A 21,747-nucleotide genomic window follows, 5' to 3' on the forward strand; every position below is an offset into this window, starting at 1 on the left:
GACACAAGGATGACACACTGATGGTAGAAACAGACACAAGGATGACACACTGATGGTAGAAACAGACACAAGGATGACACACTGATGGTAGAAACAGACACAAGGATGACATACTGATGGTAGAAACAAACACATGGATAACACTGATGGTAGAAACAGACACAAGGATGACACACTGATGGTAGAAACAGACACAAGGATGACACACTGATGGTAGAAACAGACACAAGGATGACACACTGATGGTAGAAACAGACACAAGGATGACATACTGATGGTAGAAACAGACACAAGGATGACACACTGATGGTAGAAACAGACACAAGGATGACACTAATGGTAGAAACAGACACAAGGATGACACTGATGGTAGAAACAGACACAAGGATGACACTGATGGTAGAAACAGACACAAGGATGACACTGATGGTAGAAACAGACACAAGGATGACACTGATGGTAGAAACAGACACAAGGATGACACTGATGGTAGAAACAGACACAAGGATGACACTGATGGTAGAAAGACACAAGGATGACACTGATGGTAGAAACAGACACAAGGATGACACTGATGGTAGAAACAGACATATGGATGACACTGATGGTAGAAACAGACATATGGATGACATACTGATGGTTGAAACAGACACAAGTATGACACTGATGGTAGAAACAGACACAAGGATGACAGTCATCCTTGTGTCTGTTTCTACCATCAGTGTGTCATCCTTGTGTCTGTTTCTACCATCAGTGTGTCATCCTTGTGTCTGTTTCTACCATCAGTGTGTCATCCTTGTGTCTGTTTCTACCATCAGTGTGTCATCCTTGTGTCTGTTTCTACCATCAGTGTGTCATCCTTGTGTCTGTTTCTACCATCAGTGTGTCATCCTTGTGTCTGTTTCTACCATCAGTGTGTCATCCTTGTGTCTGTTTCTACCATCAGTGTCATCCTTGTGTCTGTTTCTACCATCAGTGTCATCCTTGTGTCTGTTTCTACCATCAGTGTCATCCATATGTTTGTTTCTACCATCAGTGTGTCATCCTTGTGTCTGTTTCTACCATCAGTGTCATCCATATGTTCGTTTCTACCATCAGTGTGTCATCCTTGTGTCTGTTTCTACCATCAGTGATGGTAGAAACAGACACAAGGATGACACACTGATGGTAGAAACAGACACAAGGATGACACACTGATGGTAGAAACAGACGTGGATGACACTGATGGTAAAGCATACATGGATGACACTGATGGTAGAAACAGACATATGGATGACACACTGATGGTAGAAACAGACAAGGATGACACTGATGGTAGAAACAGACATGGATGACACTGATGGTAAAGCATACATGGATGACACTGATGGTAGAAACAGACATATGGATGACACACTGATGGTAGAAACAGACACAAGGATGACACTGATGGTAGAAACAGACATGGATGACACTGATGGTAGAAACAGACATGGATGACACTGATGGTAAAGCACACATGGATGACACCGATGGTAAAAACAGACATGGATGACACACTGATGGTAAACACACACACACACACACACACATGACACTGATGGTAAAAACAGACACTGATGACACACTGATGGTAGAAATAAACTGATAAAGGTGGAGTCACGGATTACACCGATAGTAAAAGTGGACACACAGATGGACAACACCGATTACACCGGTACCGTTTTTTCACGTACATGTTTTATACGTGTGAAGGAGGCCTTACTGGAAACTTTTGACGTGAATAAAATGTCTGCTTCAAAATACTGTCTAATTGTAAATATTTGCCCTTTGTGGACATTTAAAGGGATATTTCACTACTTTTATATTGATGAACTATCCTTTAGTCGTCATTCCTATATGAACCTTTATCTAACATACCTGAATAGTTTGGGATCTGTAAGCCACGTTCCTTCACATTTTGAGAAACTGTTGCCTCAACCTTTTCAGGATTTAGGGCCGGTTTAGCTTGATCTTCTAATACCATGTCACCAATCCTACAAAAATATTATGTAAAAGGGTTAATACTATGTGCTTCCAAGTTTTTAAATGCATCAAGTTTGCTTTTTTAAATATCATAAGTGTAATTGAAAGTAAAAAAAAAAATAGAAATGTTGCCATTTTCACACTGGCACTGCATATTTCAGAGTAACTTCTTGTTATAGGAAATGCACCCATACATTAGCAGCAATTAAACTTTTGAACTGAAGCATCGAATGAGCATGTGCAAAGGTCATTGTGAAAGTAGAGCAGGGTTGGCTGTGACACCGCCTATTGTAAATGGTGGATCCTGTGTTATAAGCTGTCTACAAAGGTGTTATAAACTTATAACTCATTGTAATCCTGCCTCTGATGATAAGGAGGCTGCTGAAAACTCTTCATGAAAGGACATGAGGAATGAGTCTAAAAAAAAGTCAGCGTGAGAATTGCAAAATTACTATTTTCATTTTTTTAATAAAGATACAAGTAACACAAACATTAAGTTGAACAGATGATAATTTTGTGATGAGGTCTTCCCTTTTAAACCTCTTCATGTCAAGTTTGGTGTCCCCTTTTCCTCTCCTTCCAAGAGCCATAACTTTTCTCTTTTTTAGTCAACATAGCAGTTTGAGGGTTTGTTTTTTTGTGGGACGAATTGTATTATTGAATGACACCATTCAATGTACTGGTAAATTAGAAAAAAAAAAAAGTCAAGTGCAATCAAATTGCAGCAAAAACAAACAAGCAAAACAAAATTGATGTGCGTCACCATTTTCTGAGCCTTTTAACGTTTTTAGGTCTCTGACAATGGAGTGGGGTGCAGGCTTTTTTTTTGCTTAGTGGCCAGCATTTTGGAGTAGATACAATAAATAGCTATCAAAATATTGTATTTTTTTTAGGAAGGAAAGTGACAGAAAAGAAACAGTCAGTCCTCTGGGTTAAGGGCTATGTGCACATGTGCGTAATTGTCACTACTCCCTGCCGCGGGAAATCTGCAAGCGTATTTAGCTTGCAGAATGCTAGCATTTTCTAAGCGATCTGTAGCATCGCTTGGAAAAGTGATTGACAGGTTGGTCACACTCGTCTAACTTCGTGTTTGACAAGTGCGTGCAACTTTTTACTATGAGGCTGCCTATGCGGCATCAATAGTAAAAAGACTTAATGTTAAAAATAATAATCGTTATATTCTCACCTTCGGGCGTCCCACGCAGCCTTCCCGATCCTCGCGATGCTCCCGGCGAGTCCCGTTCCCAGGGATGCCTTGCGACAATGTCCTTTGATGACGTAGCATCACGCAAGACCGCTACATCATCACAGGTCATTGTCGCAAGGCATCGCTGGGAACGGGACTCCCGGGAGCATCGCTGAGGCCTGGGAATGCTATGGGGGCCGCCGGAAGTTGAGAATATCAGGGCCTGGAGGAGACTTTCCTCTCGATTCTGGGTACCAGCTGCACATTTTCCGCTTACTTTGCACACGGTGGGTATAGCCACATGCGGAAAGTAAGCGGAACAATGCATTCCTATGTGTGCGGAATCCCCGCGATTCCGCAAAAAGAATGAGCATGCTGCCTATTTTTCCGCGATGTGATTCCGCCGCGGAAAAATACGCAGCATTAGCACAGCATTGCGGAATACCATTCAATACAATGGGTTGCATTGTGCAAGCATTTTTGCGGCGAAAAAACGCGGCAAAAATGCTAAAAATCCGCAACTTGTGCACATAGCCTAAAAGTCACTTTTTAAGAACCTTGTGTTTAAGGCTGGAGTCAGACACAAAGTATAAAAGTACAGTCTGTATTTTACGGATGAAAAACGCAGAAATGTTCCCTGAACAGTGAGCCGTATGTCATACTTTAGCAATGCTAGGGTGCAATTTTTTTGCACATGCAAAGATCCGTATGACATCCGTATTGCATCCCTATGCTGAGATTTTCTCGCCGGCTTGCAAAACGGACATATAATGGATAAAACACAAACGAAAGAATAGATATAGACACACAGAATACATCCAGATCCGGGCACAACGGAGTTAACCAGGTCAGCTGAGGTTCCAGGTGGTTCACAGGAGTGAGCTGGTCTACATTGTTGGAGATATACACTCACTGGCCACTTTATTAGGTACACCATGCTAGTAAGGGGTTGGACCCCCTTTTGCCTTCAGAACTGCCTCAATTCTTCGTGGCAGAGATTCAACAAGGTGCTGGAAGCATTCCTCAGAGATTTTGGACCATATTGACATGATGGCATCACACAGTTGGCGCAGATTTGTCGGCTGCACATCCCTGATGCGAATCTCCCGTTCCACCACATCCCAAAGATGCTCTATTGGATTGAGATCTGGTGACTGAGGAGGCCATTTGAGTACAGTGAACTCATTGTCATGTTCAAGAAACCAATCTGAGATGATTCGAGCTTTATGACATGGCGCATTATCCTGCTGAAAGTAGCCATCAGATGTTGGGTACATTGTGGTCATAAAGGGATGGACATGGTCAGCAACAATACTCAGGTAGGCTGTGGCGTTGCAACGATGCTCAATTGGTACCAAGGGGCCCAAAGAGTGCCAAGAAAAAATTCCCCACACCATGACACCACCACCACCAGCCTGAACCGTTGATACAAGGCAGGATGGATCCATGCTTTCATGTTGTTTACGCCAAATTCTGACCCTACCATCCGAATGTCGCAGCAGAAATCGAGACTCATCAGACCAGGCAACGTTTTTCCAATCTTCTACTGTCCAATTTCGATGAGCTTGTGCAAATTTTAGCCTCAGTTTCCTGTTCTTAGCTGAGAGGAGTGGTACCCAGTGTGGTCTTCTGCTGCTGTAGCCCATCTGCCTCAAAGTTCGACGCACTGTGCGTTCAGAGATGCTCTTCTGCCTACCTTGGTTGTAACGGGTGGCAATTTGAGTCACTGTTGCCTTTCTATCAGCTCGAACCAGTATGCCCATTCTCCTCTGACCTCTGGCATCAACAAGGCATTTCCGGCCACAGAACTGCCGCTCACTGGATTTTTTTTCTTTTTCGGACCATTCTCTGTAAACCCTAGAGATGGTTGTGCGTGAAAATCCCAGTAGATCAGCAGTTTCTGAAATACTCAGACCAGCCCTTCTGGCACCAACAATCATGCCACGTTCAAAGGCACTCAAATCACCTTTCTTCCCCATACTGATGCTCGGTTTGAACTGCAGGAGATTGTCTTGACCATGTCTACATGCCTAAATGCACTGAGTTGCCGCCATGTGATTGGCTGATTAGAAATTAAGTCTTAACACACAGTTGGACAGGTGTACCTAATAAAGTGGCCAGTGAGTGTATATATATATATATATATATATATCTCTCTCTCTCTCTCTCTCATACAAGTTATACATAGCATAAAAGCCACTAAATCAATTGCCGGTTTCTGTGAAATCATTACAGAACCCGACATGAAGTGACACATGGTTTACATACAGTAAACCATTTTCATTTTTTTTTTTATATGTCTGACTAATAATTAGATTAGGGTACAGTATGTGCGTAAAATTTGGGACATGTAGGTGTTAAATTAACGGGTAAGTTGGGCAGATATTAACAGCCTAGAGAGGGACCATTGTTTTTGGGCCCCCCCTGGCTAAAAAAAAATCTGCCCCCAGCCGCCACAGAAAAGGCGCATCTATAAGATGTGCCACCTATAAAAGGCAATGGGAATAGAGAGGCTAAGTGCCAGGAAAGGCGCATCTTTCTGGGGGGGTGGGGCTGGGGGCAGATTTTTTTTTAGCCGGGGGGGGGCAATAACCATGGTCCCTCTCTTGGATATTAATATCTGCCCTCACTCCCTGGCTTTACCTCTCTGGCGGAGAAAATACCACAGGACCCCAAGAAATTATCTTCAACAAATGTATCCATTAATTTAACACCTACATGTCCCAAATTTTACACACATACACCAATCTAATTATTAGTCAACGACATAAAAAAAATAAATGATGTGAAATATGAAACGGTTTACTATATCCAAACCATGTGTCATTTCATGTCGGGTTCGGTAATGATTTTACAGAAGCCGGCAATTGATTTAGCGGCTATTATGCTATGTAGAACTCTGAAATATTATATATTTATTTCATAGACTTCTACATAGCATAATAGCCGCTAAATCAATTGCCGGCTTCTATAAAATCATTACTGAACCCGACATATATATATTTTCTATGTGTATATACCGTATTCTTTCTATTCTTTATTAAACATGTCAGAGAGGAGCTGCCGATGTCCATGAGAGAGGAGGTGGTGGTTGTTATTCCAAAGGAGGGTAAGGATTCGCAATTAGCTGAATCATATCGGCCCATCTCGTTGCTGACAGCAGATGTTAAGATTCTTGCTAAGGTCCTGGTTAACCGATTGACGAGTGTGATCAAGGACCTTGTTCATCCTGATCAATCTGGTTTCATGTCAAATAAGTCCACAGCAATTAATTTACGTAGACTATTCTTGAATTTACAGATGCCGTCGGACAATGGGGGGTCGCAGGGTGGTGGTATTGCTGGATGCGCGTAAAGCGTTTGATAGTGTCGAATGGGGGTATCTCTGGGAAGTGTTGAAGAGTTTGGGGTTTGGGCCAATTTTTATTTAATGGAAACAATTATTATATGCATCCCCGACAGCAGATAGAAGTTATTGGGCAATTGTCAGATAGTTTCGGCCTTTACAGAGGAACTAGGCAAGGGTGTCCGCTGTCCCAGCTACTTTTTGCGTTGGCAGTGGAGCCCTTGGCACAGACAATTAGAAATGCGGGCTCGGTCAGGAGATTTAAATATGGAAAGATAGAAGAGAATATAGCCTTGTATGCAGATGATGTGCTGCTCTTTTTGGAGGATTCTGGAGACTCATTGATGGGTGTGATGAACATTCTTAAAACATTTGGGAATGTGTCGGGCCTAGTCATTAATTGGAAGAAGTCCAATATTCTGGTGGTTGACGGTGGGGGGGACAAACTCATGTTAAGGGAGGAGGGAGCGAAATTAGCGGTGGTTCAGCGATTCAAATACTTGGGTGTTCAGGTGTCGCTTCCACTCTCTAGCTATATTGATCTCATTCTGGTTCCACTGTTGGGGAAATTAAGAAATAAAATAGGGACATAGAGCAGATTGCATATCGCATATCTCAGTGGTGGGGAGAATCAATTTTATCAAGATGATTTTAATGTCTCAGCTACTATATGTGCTACATAATGCCCCTATCTGGATTCCCAGGAGGTGGTTCCATACCATGAGTTTCCTTTTCAGAGATGTGGTTTGGGGGAAAAAACAGGCAAGGCTTCGACTGGAAATTCTGCAGAAACCTAAGGATGTGGAAGGGTGTTTGGCACTTCCGAACCCTTGGATTTACTATTTAGCTGCGCAGGGTGTCAAAATATAAGGGGCTGGAGAGAAAGTGATAATATGGGGTCAACACAAAAGGGTTTTGGTGCATGTTTTAGATAGGAGTCCACTGATCCAGTGCCTGGAAGCAGGATGCTTTAAGAAGGTTGGTCTGGTCTACCCAACTTGTTTACTGATTCATAAGATATGGGAGGAAATTAAGAAGATTGGAGGGGTAGATTATCTAACTGACTTCTCTCCAAATGGCAAAATTATAATTTATCGGAGTTTGTTAAAATGGGGGACTTTAATTTGGAAGGGTTTGGGAATAGGTTACGTCGGCCAGGTACAGGATGGGCAGGAGTTGTTACCCTTTGAGAGACTACAGGAGGTTTACAGGCTGCCGGAGGTCTGTAGGTTTCAGAATAGGCAGTTCCACCACGCTTACAGAACTCAGAGTAAAATAGTTAATATGAAGGTTCAGGTGGATATTCTGGTAAACTATGTTTGTGCAAAAGGGGGGACGAGAGGTGTTGTTTCAAAGATATACAGGGACCTACTGTTTGCCTTCCTACAAAGATATCCAATTAACACCTTAACCCCCAAGGGTGGTTTGCACGTTCATGACCGGGCCAATTTTTACAATTCTGACAACTGTCCCTTTATGAGGTAATAACTCTGAAATGCTTCCATGGATCCCGGTGATTCTGGCATTGTTTTCTCGTGACATATTGTACTTCATGTTAGTGGTAAAATTTCATTCATCTAACTTGTGTTTGTGAAAAAAACGGAAATTTGGCGAAAATTTTGAAAATGTTGCAATTTTCCAACTTTGAATTTTTATGCCCTTAAATCAGAGATACAGCACACAAAAAAACTTAAGTAACATTTCACATGTTTACTTTATATCAGCACAATTTTGGAACCAAATTTTTTTTTTGTTAGGAAGTTATAAGGGTTAAAAGTTGACCAGTGATTTCTCATTTTTACACCCCCATTTTATTTTTACGGACCACATCACATTTGAAGTCACTTTGAGGAGTTTATATGATAGAAAATACCCAAAAGTGACACCATTCTAAAAACTGCATCCCTCAAGGTGCTCGAAACCACATTCAAGAAGTTAATTAACCCTTCAGGTGCTTCACAGCAATTTTTTGAAAGTATAAAAAAAAATTAACATTTAACTTTTTTTCACAAAAAAATTACTTCAAGTCCAATTTTTTTGTATTTACCAAGGGTAACAGGAGAAATTGGACTGCAAAAGTTATTGTGCAATTTCTCCTGAGTACGCTGATACCCGATATGTGGAGGGAACCACTGTTTCGGCGCATGGCAGAGCTCAGAGCGCAGTTTGACTTTTTCAATGCAAAATTGGCTGGAATTCAGATCGGACGCCATGTCACGTTTGGAGAGACCCTGATGTGCCTAAACAGTGGAAACCCCCACAAGTGACCCCATTTTGGAAACTAGACCCCCCCAAGGAACTTATCTAGATATGTGGTGAGAACTTTGAACCCACAAGGGCTTCACAGAAGTTTATAACGTACAGCCGTACAATTAAATCATATTTTTTCCACAAAATTTATCTTGTCACCCTCAATTTTTCTTTTTCCAAGGGTAACAGGACCCCAAAAGTTATTGTGCAATTTGTCCTGAGTATGCCGATACCCCATATGTGGGGGTAAACCACTATTTGGGCGCATGGCAGAGCTCGGAAGGGAAGCAGCGCCATTTGACTTTTATGGCTGGAATTGAGATCGGACGCCATGTCGCGTTTGGAAAGCCCCTGATGTGCCAAAACAGTGGAAACCCCCCACAAATGACACCAATTTAGAAACTAGACCCCCCAAGGAACTTATCTAGATGTGTGGTGAGAACTTTGAACCTCCCAGGGCTTCACAGAAGTTTATAATGTCCGGTTGTGAAAATAAAAATATCATTTTTTCCACAAACATGATCTTTTAGTTCCCAATTTTTTTATTTTCTCAAGGGTAACAGGAGAAATTGGACCCCAAAAGTTGTTGTCCAATTTGTCCCGAGTATGCTGACACCCCATATATGGGAGGAAACTACCGTATGGGCACACGTCGGAGCTCGGAAGGGAAGTAGTGACGTTTTGGAATGCAGACTTTGATGGAATGGTCTGCGGGTGTCATGTTGCCTTTGGAGAGCCCCTGATGTACCTAAACAGTGGAAACCCCCCACAAGTGACCCCATTTTGGAAACTAGACCCCTTAAGGTACTTATCTAGATGTGTGGTGAGTACTTTGATCCCCCAACCCCAAGGCCTTCACTGAAGTTTATAACACCCGGGAGTGAAAATAAAAAATAACATTTTTTTCCACAATGTTTTTGCCCCCAATTTTTTATTTTCCTAAGGGTAACAGGAGAGACTGGACCCCAAAAGTTGTTTTGCAATTTGTCCTGAGTAGGCCGATACCTCATATGTGGGGGTAAAACACCGTTTGGGCGCCTGGCAGAGCTTGGAAGGGAAGGAGCACCATTTGACTTTTTCAACGCAGAATTGGCTGGAATTGAGATCAGATGCCATGTTGCGTTTGGAGAGCACCTGATGTGCCCAAACAGTGGAAACCCCTCAATTCTAACGTCAACCCTAACCCCAACACACACCTAACCCTAATCTCAGCCCTAACCCTAGCGGGAAAATGGAAATAAATACATTTTTAAAATTTTATTATTTTTCCCCTAACTAAGGGGGTGGTAAAGGGGGGTTTGATTTACTATTTATGGCGGGTTTTTATGTTTGGCAGCTGTCATACGCTAAAAGACGCTTTTTATTGTAAAAATAGTTTTTGCATCACCACATTTTGAGAGCTATAATTTTTCCATATTTTGACCCACCGAGTCATGTGAGGTCTTATTTTTTGCGGGATGAGTTGCTGTTTTTATTGGTACCATTTTCAGGCACGTCACATTTTTTGATCGCTTTTTATTCCGATTTTTGGGACGAAGAATGAACAAAAACCAGCATTTCAAGAATTTCTTTTGGGGGGTGCGTTTAGGCTGGTTTCACATTAGCGCTTTTTAAGCGTACGCACGGCCGGGGGTAGCTCCGCCCCCGAGCCGGCTCTCTGCCCGGCGTGCCTGCCCCTTGCTTGTAGCGCCGCCTCCTAGCGGACAGCGGCGCCTGCGATCGGCGCACCCTATCTTTAGCATAGGGTGCGCAGATCGTGCGCAGGCCGTGCTCTAGTTGCGCTTTGACCTGCGCTGCGCACTTTTGACGGTGCGCCGTGCGCGCCAAAATCCGAAAAGTTCGATTTTGGCGCGCACGGCGCACCGTCAAAAGTGCGCAGCGCAGGTCAAAGCGCAACTAGCGCAAGGCCTGCGCACGATCTGCGCACCCTATGCTAAAGATAGGGTGCGCCGATCGCAGGCGCCGCTGTGCGCTAGGAGGCGGCGCTACTAGCAAGGGGCGGGCACGCCGGGCAGAGAGCCGGCTCGGGGGCGGAGCTACCCCCGGCCGTGCGTGCGCTTAAAAAGCGCTAATGTGAAACCAGCCTTACACCGTTCCGCGTGCGGTAAAATTGATAAGGCAGTTTTATTCTTCGGGTCAGTATGATTACAGCGATACCTCATTTATGTCGTTTTTTTATGTTTTGGCGCTTTTATGCAATAAAAACAATTTTATATAAAAAATTATTTTTGCAGCGCTTTATTCTGCGTGCTATAACTTTTTTATTTTTCCACTGATGCTGTATGGCGGCTTTTTATTGCGGGACAAGATGACGTTTTCAGCGGTACCATGGTTATTTATATCAGTCTTTTTGATTGCGCGTTATTGCACTTTTTGTTCGGCGGTATGATGATAAAGCTTTAATTTTTGCTTCGTTTTTTATTTTTATTTTTTAAGGGGTTCGCTAAAGGGGTTAACTAATGGGACAGTTTTATAGGGCGGGTCGTTACGGACGCGGCGATACTAAATATGTGTACTTTTATTGTTTTGTGTTTTTTTATTTCCAAAAAATGAATTAGGGAATTTTTTTTTTTTTTTTTAATGTAGCGATTATTTATAAATTATTTTTACACTTTTTTTTTTTTAAACTTTATTACAAATGTCCCAGGGGGGACATAACTGTCATGTGACAGATCGCTGATCTGTCACATCACAGATCGCTGTGACAGATCAGCGATCAATGATTTATCCGGCCTGGCTTCGAGTGGTTTATGAGGGTTTTTCACGGTTTTTCACTCAGTTTTTCACGTATCCGGTGGAGGTGGCTGAGTGGCTGCGGTCCCACAGGGGGTCTGCTGTAGAGGAATAGTGCATATATTGCTAGTCAATATCTTTGCATCAATGGCCTGATTGGAGCTCTATCCGCCGGCGTCCAATTACCAACCATACTGGACACTATGCTCAGTGATGGTATCCCCTTGTTTGCTTCGTGACGGGAGTGCAGGACTCTGCTCCCATACTGTTTGCTATTTATTTACTTTGTTTTTTTCTTTGTTGTGGTTTTATATGTTTTTTAGGTAAGATTCGCAGCCAACGACACTTTTCATTTTTAGGAGATGTCTCTAAATTTTACCTGGGTAATGATGTGCCACATATTCAGTGGAGTAAAACATGGGGTCTGAGTTGATCTGTATGACATGGAATGTGAGGGGTATAAAAACGCATCTGAAAAAGATTAAGGTTTTCTCGCAAGTCAGACATTACCACCCTCACATTGTGGCCTTGGTTCGGTGTGTGCAGAAGCCTTGGGTGCAATGGTCTGTTCACGCATTCCATACCAGCTACTCGAGAGGGGTTTCATTGGTGGTACACAGAGACGTCAGATGGGAGGCCAGGGAGACTCGAAGGGATCCTGAGGGTCGCTTTGTTTTTGTGCATGCACTGATAAATGCCAGGGAATATGTAATCTTATGTGTCTATAATCCCCCTCCGGCTAGTATGTCTCTTCTTCAGAGGGCAATGAGTTTTGCCCTGGAGTATCCAGATGCGGACGTTATCTGTATGGGGGATTTCAATATGGTTATGAACAACTGCCTTGATAAATTGAGACTGGATGATGGAATGGCTGGGGGGGCCTCTTCGCTGACTACAACTTCGCTGTCACTGTTTATGGGGGAGGGCGGGTGGCTGGATCTGTGGAGGATGCGTCACCCTGAGTTAAGAGAATATACCTGTCACTCGTCCACTAAACGCTCTCTGACGCGCATAGATTACATAATTGGTTCCAGCGGTCTGGCGATGTGGGTGGATAACAGAGCATGGCACTAGGGGGATCTCAGATCATAGCCCGGTTATCCTTACGCTTAAATACCGACAATTAATCAAAGGGATAGTTTGGAAGTTGAATCCTTTCTGGTTGAAGTTAATAGTGTCCCCCGATAGAACGATCAGTCAATTGCATTGTTTCAATCGAGTCTCGTCCGGAACCTCAAGACATTAATTTATTTTGGGATTCCCTTAAGGCATACTTGAGGGGATGCCTGTCCTCCACGATTTCTTACATTAAGCGGGTAACTTCAAGGGAGGATGAGAAAATGGAGCGACGACTGAAAGACTCAGAGGCTACATATATATCTAATCAAACTAGTGGCAATAGGATTAAGTGGTTGGCTGCCCAGCGACTGTACGCCCAGCACATAGACACTAAATATAAACGTAAACTATTCTTCACCCTTCAATCTTATTTTGAACTGGGAAACCAGGCAAGTAAGTTTTTGGCCTATTTGGTGCACCAACACAATATCTCCAATACAATACTGCAGATTCGTAGGGCGGATGGTTTACTGGTGTCTTCGACCGAGGAGATACTTGGTTGTTTTTACGACTATTACAGGTCACTATATGAATCTAAAAGTGACTTTGATAATTTGGGATGCCTGGACTATTTATCAGATGTGACATTCCCTACATTAGATCCTGAACAGCGAGGCCTTATGGACGCTGCATTCACCGCGGAAGAGATAGAAAATGCTATAGCGGACATGGCTTCTGGAAAGGCCCCTGGGCCAGATGGGTTCCCCATTGAATTGTATAGGAATTACCGGGATATACTGGTGCCACTTCTGGTGAAGGTATTTCGGGGAATTTGGAAAGGGAAGTCTATGCCTGATTCTTTTTATGAGGCTAATATCATATTGCTTAGGAAGGAGGGAAAGGACCCCCTGCAATGTGGATCTTACCGTCCTATTTCATTAGTGAATGTGGACTATAAAATTTTTACTAAGATCCTAGCTACCAGGCTGAACTCAATTATATTGAACCTTGTACATCCTGATCAAACGGGTTTCATGCCTGTTAAGAGCACTTTCATTAATATCAGACGGGTTCAGTCAATAGTCCAATATAGCTCCCTAATACCCGACAACAGATGGGCATTGGCGTCGTTAGATGCCGCTAAGGCTTTTGACTCTCTTGAGTGGCCGTTTCTCTCCGCGTGCTTGCAAAGATATGGCTTTGGTGATAAATTTATAAAATGGGTCAAAATACTATTTATGAAACCCAAGGCCCGTATCATAGTAAATAACTCTATATCTGAGTCTTTTCCACTACATAGGGGGACTCGTCAGGGCTGCCAATCTCTCCCCTGCCCTCTTCGCTCTTGCAATTGAGGCATTGGCAATACGTATAAGGTCTTCCCCTGTGGCATTAAGGGAATTGATGTAGCGGGTCGGGTGGACACTGTAGGTCTATATGCTGATGATATGGTGGTATTCACGGATGAAGCGGAAGAAACTTTGCCGCAAGTGATAGCCCTAATAGACAGATTCAGCAAATATTCAGGCTTATATATAAATTGGGAGAAGTCGGCTCTGTTACCCCTTTCTCATGCCCCGATGCCGCAGCTAGAGGCCCTCTTCTCACTGTCTATTGTATCTAATTTTAAATATCTGGGTGTCTATATATCCCGTGCGTTTGATTTACAACTTAATGTCCACCCACTGCTGGAACTAAATTTACATCCTGGAGCAAACCTCCGTTGTCCGTAGCCAGATGCATTAACTTGATTAAAATGATTTTGCTTCCCAAGCTTAGCTACTCCCTTCAGCACAGTGCTGTGATGGTGCCCAGATCTTTCTTTGTGAATCTCAACTCCCAGATCACATCTTTTATATGGGGGAAAACTAGGCCCAAACTTAAATTGGCCACCTTACAAAGACCTAAAAAGGGAGGTGGAGCGGCGTTACCAAATTTTTTCCTGTATTATTTGGCGGGGTAGGCTAAAGCTTTAAGCAACTGGATGCCGGGTAGCTACATTCCCAACTCTGAAAGTCACCTGTTTCATGCTGCACAGACTGATTGCCCACTGGGTTTCCTTGAGGTAGAAAGAACTAATGCCCCTCGTCTGCTGCCCTTGCTCCGATTGGCACGAATAACATGGAGGCAAATCAAGAAAGTGTCTGGGTTCAAAGATTTTATAGCCGAAATGCCCCTGTGGAATAATGATTATTTTCCAGAATTGCTAAACCAACAGTCAACTGAATTTTGGATTCAGCATGAAGTCTCCTCGATAGGAGACTTATATGATCAGGGGACCTTGACGTCTTTTGAGCAATTACAGGTCACGCATGATATCCCAAGATCCCAATTTTTCCGCTATTTACAACTGAGATCAGCTCTTCAATCGCATGTAAGATGTAAGGGTGTAGGCCGTACTATTTCATCTCTACCTCTGATAGGAATCTTTAAATCACAGGGCCCTCAGGGTCTCATCTCCTCTTTATACACATACATGCTGTCAGCGTGAGCAGAATCTGCCATAAGTTCTATCAAGAGAAAGTGGGAACGACTCGTCCCTAATGCGCAGGACGAGGAGTGGGAGGAGATTTTGGAATCTCCAATTGGCGTATCGCCATCTATTAACAACAGAATGATACAATTATATATAATTAATCAGTCGTACTTGACTCCGACACGACTTTTTAGGATGGGCCGATACCAGTCATCAGAAGGTTTACGGTGCCAATCTCCAGACGCAGATTTTATTCACATGGTATGGCAATGTCCCACGGTCCTGCATTACTGGAGAGAGGTGACATCATTACTGTCATCCCTAGTACAGGCCCCGGTCCCTCTGGAGCCACTGGTCTGCCTGTTTGGGATATGGGATGAAGAGATCTGGGATCGATATGATGGAGTCTTCCTGCGTGAGACGTTATTTATGGCACGGAAGGTACTGGCATTGCGGTGGATGGGAACTTTGTCCCCCTCTCTTAGAATTTGGATTCACTTGGTGAATTCAATTGTTCCATACGAGTGCACGTTATACCAAAATAGGGGATGCCCTGGTAAGTTTGAAAAGATTTGGGGGAGGTGGAACTCATCTCATCTTACCCTGCAAGGTTGAGACATCACATACGAGATAGTAAGCTGTAGGATACTAGGCTGCGAAATAGTAGATATAGGTTGATGTAGTGGTAGTCGTAGTTTAGTTTAGGAATTTTTGATTAGATTTCATTATCCGAATAATATGTTAAAGGCTTATGTGATTTGTTCGATATACATGTTTTATGATATATAACCAACTGTCCTTTGCGCATACTGGGAAGATTATGTACAATGCTGCCATGTTCTTTTCAAAAAATATTGTGTAATTTCTTGGCTTTATATTTTAATAATGGATGGAAACATGTATGCTCTGTGGAAAATGTTTATTAACATGGGCCAATTGTATGTTGTACACTTTTTATGTCCTGAAGTTCAATAAACGAATTAAAAAAAAAAAAAAAAATTAAATACGTTTTGGGTGGAAGTGACGACTGCAATTGGAAGGGTATATAATTGTAGAATTGAAAGGGAATCTCTGGTGTGTATCTTGGGGCATGTAGAGGATATTGAGGTATCGAATTACCATAAACTAGCAATAGCTAGATTATTATATGTTGCGAGGAAATTGATTGCCAGATGTTGGATAAGTCAAGAACCACCGACAATGCGGGAGTTCTATAGACAGTCTGACGATATTATGGGTATAGAAAAGAGTATATACGCTAAAAGGAAAAAGGTTGGTACCTTTGAAACAATATGGAATCCCTGGGTGGAGAGGTGCTGACCTCGGAAGATCAATGCTGCATTATTGTGTACTTTTATTTAAATAGTTGTATACGTGCTTTACAGAGGGAAGGGGGTGGGGGAAAGGAATGGGAAGTATATTTTGTAAAAATTTATAACTTGTCTACTTTTGACAGATTGAATATGCTGCTTGTTTTATATTTTGTTATGCAATAAAAATGTATCCGATTTAAAAAAAATAAAAAACATGTCAGAGTGATTTTACTGTATCGCAAACTGAATTGCTGGCTTTTGTTAAAGGACACTGATGCGTATTTCTCGCAAGTCACACGTCTGGTCCGTGTGCAATCCGCATTTTTCTCGCCCCCACAGACTTGCATTGGCAGTTTACGGGCGATTTTCTCAGCACGTATAATACGGCCGAGGGGAAAAAAAAAAAAAAAAAACACATCGGTTGATGGGAGCTGCCCCATAGATTAACATTGGGACGAGTACAATGCGATTTTTTTCTCGCATAGCACTCATCCGTATTTCTCGCCAGTGTGACTCCGGCCTTACAGATTGCTCGGCATGTCCCTGTAACATTACCGTATCTCCAAAGGCCTCATAAAATACAGTTAGATAACCAAGAAACATAAGAGCAGGTGGCTCTTCTGCGCTGCTGATGGAAACCATGACTATTTCAGGAGATGCAGTTTTATTCTACACGTTTCTTCATCAGGGTACAAACCACAGTAAGAACATAGTATTTTTTACTTGACCTTAAGAATTTTTTTCCATTTAATCTCACAATGTTGTTTGTTTGTTTTTATTCTCATGCCACTATTTCTTCCTCCTTTTTTCTTTCTTTTTTCCCGATTAGCTTTATCGAGACTGACAACTAGTGAGTCTGACAATCCATGTGCTCTTGTCTGTTTTGGAGAAGTTATTTCAATGTACATCCTATTTAAGCCTGTTCATACTGTGGTTTGTATCCTGAAGAAGAAATCGGATGACTTCAACACGCGTAGATGATAAAAACATGATGCAGTTTTATTGAGTCACCTAGAATATTCCTGGTTTCCATCAGCAGCGCACAGGAACCACCTGTTCTTAACTTTTTTGGTTATGTATGGATTTTTTTTAACCCGGTAGATCTGCAGCAGCTGATCTTCTCAAACCTCTAATATTCTTGTGTATTACATAGTTATATAGGCTGAAAAAAAAAAAACCTAAGTCCATCAAGTTCAACCTTTCTTCACCAATCGTATATTTCCACACTAATTTAACTAGAACGCACAATGTTACGTGTATCGAGGAAATCATCCATCATTTTTAAAAAGCTGTTTTAGTGTATGACATTACTACCTCTTGCGCTAGGGCGTTCCACAGTCGACCATTTTTTTTCTGTCTCCCCAGTATTTGAACGCACAATCTAAACATTAAGGCAAGAGCCTAAGCTACTCAGCCACACAACTCCACCAGGTGAGCAAATCCCTGAGCTCCACTGCACCCTGTAATACCAGATAAGACCCTATTTGCGCGTTGCTCCCCAGCTTCCTTCTTCTAAGGTCCAGCTAGAGACACCCGTGCAGGGGTGGGATTCAGCGGGTTCTCCCCGGTTCGGTGGAACCGATGGTTAAAAAAGCAGCCGGTTGCCCGAACCGGGGAGATCCAGAGCCGCGATCCAGTCCTCTGATGTTGCTGGCGGCGCTGCCTGCAGGCAAGGAGCAGAGGAGGACTCATGCTCTGCTTCCTGCCGGATACCGCGCAGATTGATACTTGACGTGCTGCTCTCTGTCTGCTGACTATTGGACAAAGCAGCACAGCACACCCCGGCTGCCCGTGCACTGATTCCTGCGGTGCAGTGCGGCTATAATTGGCAGGTAACTAGACCCTGGAGCTCGCTGGACTGGACTCAGGAGTTACCCGCCGCTGCGGGTGCCCAGTGAGCTGAGCGCCTGAGCCTGGACAGGAGGGACACTAGTCTGTGTGTGGTGACCGTGGCCCGCCGCCCGCTTGCCTCACCGCGGGATTATTTACTTCAGTCTTCAGTTCAACTTCAGCCTGTGGTACACACAGGCCAACACCAGGTCAGTTGTATATGTGCAGTGCTGCTGCTTATTGGGGACCTGTGCTGTGCTGCCTATTAGGGACCTGTGTGACTGCCTATTGGGGGCCTGTGCTGTGCTGCCTGCTAGGGACCTGTTCCTGCCTAATGGGGACCTGTGCTGCCTATTGGGGACCTGTGCTGCCTATTGGGGACCTTTGCCTGCCTATTGGGAATTTGGCACTTTGTAGTTCTGATGTGATTTTATAAGTACTATACATTAATAAATTATTATTACTCTGTCTATTATACTTGTGGTTGTGATATGTTCATGAACCATTCTTTTTGTGGTGTTCTAGTTGTGGAAATATGCCAATTTAACCCTGCAATTAAAATCATCATTGTTTGACATAGATGGAACTTGAGTAACACCAGTTTGCAGGAAGGGTATGGTGATTTTTACTTTTAATTTCCATTAGGACGCAGACATGTAGTGTACAACCTGGCCAGAAGGACAGTCAAGTGAGACAGCTGCATAGAAATATATGCAGCTGTCACACTTGGGTCAGGAGAGCCGCTGGCCAGAAGGTGTTCTGATCTCACTCCAATTTATTTTTTTTTCAACTGTTTGACAGCGCCCCTACTTGTATATGTTTGAGGAAAAGGTGCGTGTAAATGGGTGTGGCTTAAAATGGGTGTGGCTTTCCTATACACAAACACAGAACCTGTTGTTAAAAATCTGAATCCCACCACTGCACCCATGTATTGGTATTGAAACTTTAGAGTTGCCATGCGGAGTGCTCTACCATCTCTTCATATTGGGCCTTCATCTTGCAAAACCTCTGTGCTCCTGTATAGAGATGTGCTAATTTGTTTGGATTTTGGCCCCGAATCTAATTTTGACATATTCGAACATTATTCGTGCCGAATGTATCTTATGATCAGTTACAAACATATTCGGTAATTTCTACTCCCAATGACTCTATTGACGTTCAGCTGTGTTCGACGAATATTGCATAAATAATATTCGATTCCGATCATATTCGGAACCGAATCCGAACAAATACGTTGGTCTCTATGCCTGTATACATTTAGTCTTGCCAGATAAGCCTCTGGTAGCCATCTCCTGAAGTAACTCATAGGTTGCAAGAATATAAGAAACTATTAATGGACTTAGTACATTTATCCTTGCAAACACAGCTGTGGTTCCTCTGCCTTCTGAGTGCTGCCCTGGACCTGTGGTTTCTCTCTTCGTCTGCCCGCCTGATCCTTTGGTCCAGAGAGTCCAAGTCCTCTCTTCCACATGTTCTCTAGCCGTCTCTGGACCAACAGCATGGTTCAGGTTGTCCATCCTGACCTGTGATTCAAGAAACCACCTCACTAGATGAACCTGACAAATAGTTTCCAGAAAAAAAAAAATGTCCCTTATAGTTGTGTGCCTTCAGCTCACAAGTTACAGCTCCAAAGACAATTTATGAATCTTTTATCTGAAACATGACTATCTAAATAGGTCTAAATGTGCTGGCATAGCCTCCAAAATCTCACAATTGTAATTCTTTTTTAGCATTTACCGTATTTTTCGGATTATAAGACGCAAATTTGGGGGAAAATGGGGGTGCGTCTTATAATGCGGATATACCTCACCGGCCGCAGTGGATCAGGGTCCCAGAGTCGATGCTGGAGGAAGAAAGAGTGGCGTGTTGCTGCAGGCTGGGATGAGGGGGTGCTCCGATGTGCGCCACTGCGGGTGAAAATAGCTGCGGTGCGGGAAGGCTCCGCCGGCATTTTGTGAAAGCCCGAGTGCCCCACATATCCCATTAATACGATGTTGTGGCCTCTGGGGAAAAGGCGGCCAGGGGCAGCACATGCTCAGATTGAGATCTCTGCAACGAGATCTCGTCTATAGAGATGTTTATTATTAATGAACAAAATTTTTTAGTCGAAAAAAAAAAAAAAGTGGGCTCCCGCGCAATTTTCTGCGCCACAGGGGGCAAGCCGATGGCTGGGGGCCAATATTTGTAGCCTGGGAAGTAGGTAATACCCATGGCCCCTTCCCAGGCTATGAATATCAGCCCGCAGCTGTCTGCACAGCCTTTACTGGCTATTAAAATAGGGGGACCCCCCAAAAAATGATGTGGGGTCCCCCTATATTTTATAGCCAGAAAGGCTACACAAACAGCTGCGGGCTAAAATTCATAGCCCAGGAAGGGGCCATGGATATTGCCCTCTCCACCTACAAATACCAGCCCGCAGCCCCCCAGAAATGGCACATCTCCAAGACCCCTGCACAGACCCGCATAACCCCGCCACACACATAGCCCCCACACACCATACAGGCACACAGTGTCAGTGCATGCGTAGTAAAAAATAAAACGGAATCCGTTGCCAGATTCCGTCATTTGTCGGACAGCGACGGATCCGTCACCCATTGGCATCCATTCTAGCAAAAATTTCATTGTAGACAGTCGCTGGATCTGTTTTTTTCAACATTTGACGGATTGTGACTGATGGCAAAAAACTGATGTGTGAAAGAGGTCTTAGGCTCCTCAGTCTGGAAGACCAGCGTTACGTGGGATATGGGCAGAAAATGCAGGAAGCCCTCCACATCATTAACCCCCGCTTCTTCCAGATCAGGCAGCATCCAAAGATACTTAATAGACAAGACAGGCTCTGCCTCACATCAAGATTCTAAAATGATATCTGATACTCCCTCACCATGAAGCATGGAGGTGTAGGCATGAAGGTATGGGGGTGCTTAGCTGGCTACATTGTATGTAATTTATTCTAAATTCAATTAAACGTTACCCAGCATGGTTCCTACAGCATTCTGCAAGGACATATTATATTGGCTTTACAATTAGTTGGACAATCACCCAAAACACCTTCATGCTATATAAGGGGTTTATGACCAAGAAGGGGAGGGATGGAGTGCTGTGACAGAGAACATGGTCTCCACAATCACCCAACCTCAACTCAAATTGAGATGATTTGGGATGAGTTGGTCTACAGAGTGAAGGCAAAACAGCCAACACGTGCTCAGCACCCATGGGAACTACTTCCCAACTGCTGGAAGTCATTGAAGGTGACTACCTGATGAAGCAGTAGTCATATGGCCAAAAGGGGTGTAAAGTCATCAGAGTAAAAAGGGGCTCTTTTGAAAAATCTAGGGTTTAACACATTATGGTTTGTTTCATATGCGTTTCTTTACTCCTTGTTTTACGGATGTGTTCTTTTTTGGTTTTATTGCCTTCAGTCTGAATCTACTATGTGCATATTCCAGTAAGAGCAAAAAACATTGCATGAACAGTGTGTCCAAACCTTTGAATGGTACTATGTATTTTACAAAGCAGTGCAGTGGTACAGGGCTCTACCTGTCATCAACTTG

The 21,747-nt window shown here is 43.3% G+C and overlaps 1 protein-coding gene across 1 annotated transcript in view; it reads right to left on the minus strand.

Moving 5' to 3' along the window:
• The window catches only part of EXD1 (exonuclease 3'-5' domain containing 1), a gene marked incomplete at its 3' end in the record, with an annotated part of 139,771 nt that overhangs the window by 42,757 nt on the left and 75,267 nt on the right, over nucleotides 1-21,747 (minus strand). The window contains exons 5-6 of the mRNA XM_073567291.1: nucleotides 21,734-21,747; nucleotides 1,900-2,015 (exon numbers count right to left, since the gene is read on the minus strand). The exon at nucleotides 21,734-21,747 is cut by the window's right edge and continues 41 nt beyond it. Of these exons, the coding sequence (XP_073423392.1) occupies nucleotides 1,900-2,015; nucleotides 21,734-21,747 (130 nt within the window). The remainder of the gene's footprint in view (nucleotides 1-1,899; nucleotides 2,016-21,733) is intronic.

This window comes from Dendrobates tinctorius, unplaced genomic scaffold (assembly GCF_039654945.1).
Source record: "Dendrobates tinctorius isolate UK_male_01 unplaced genomic scaffold, ASM3965494v1 ptg000019l, whole genome shotgun sequence".
NCBI lineage: Eukaryota > Metazoa > Chordata > Amphibia > Anura > Dendrobatidae > Dendrobates > Dendrobates tinctorius.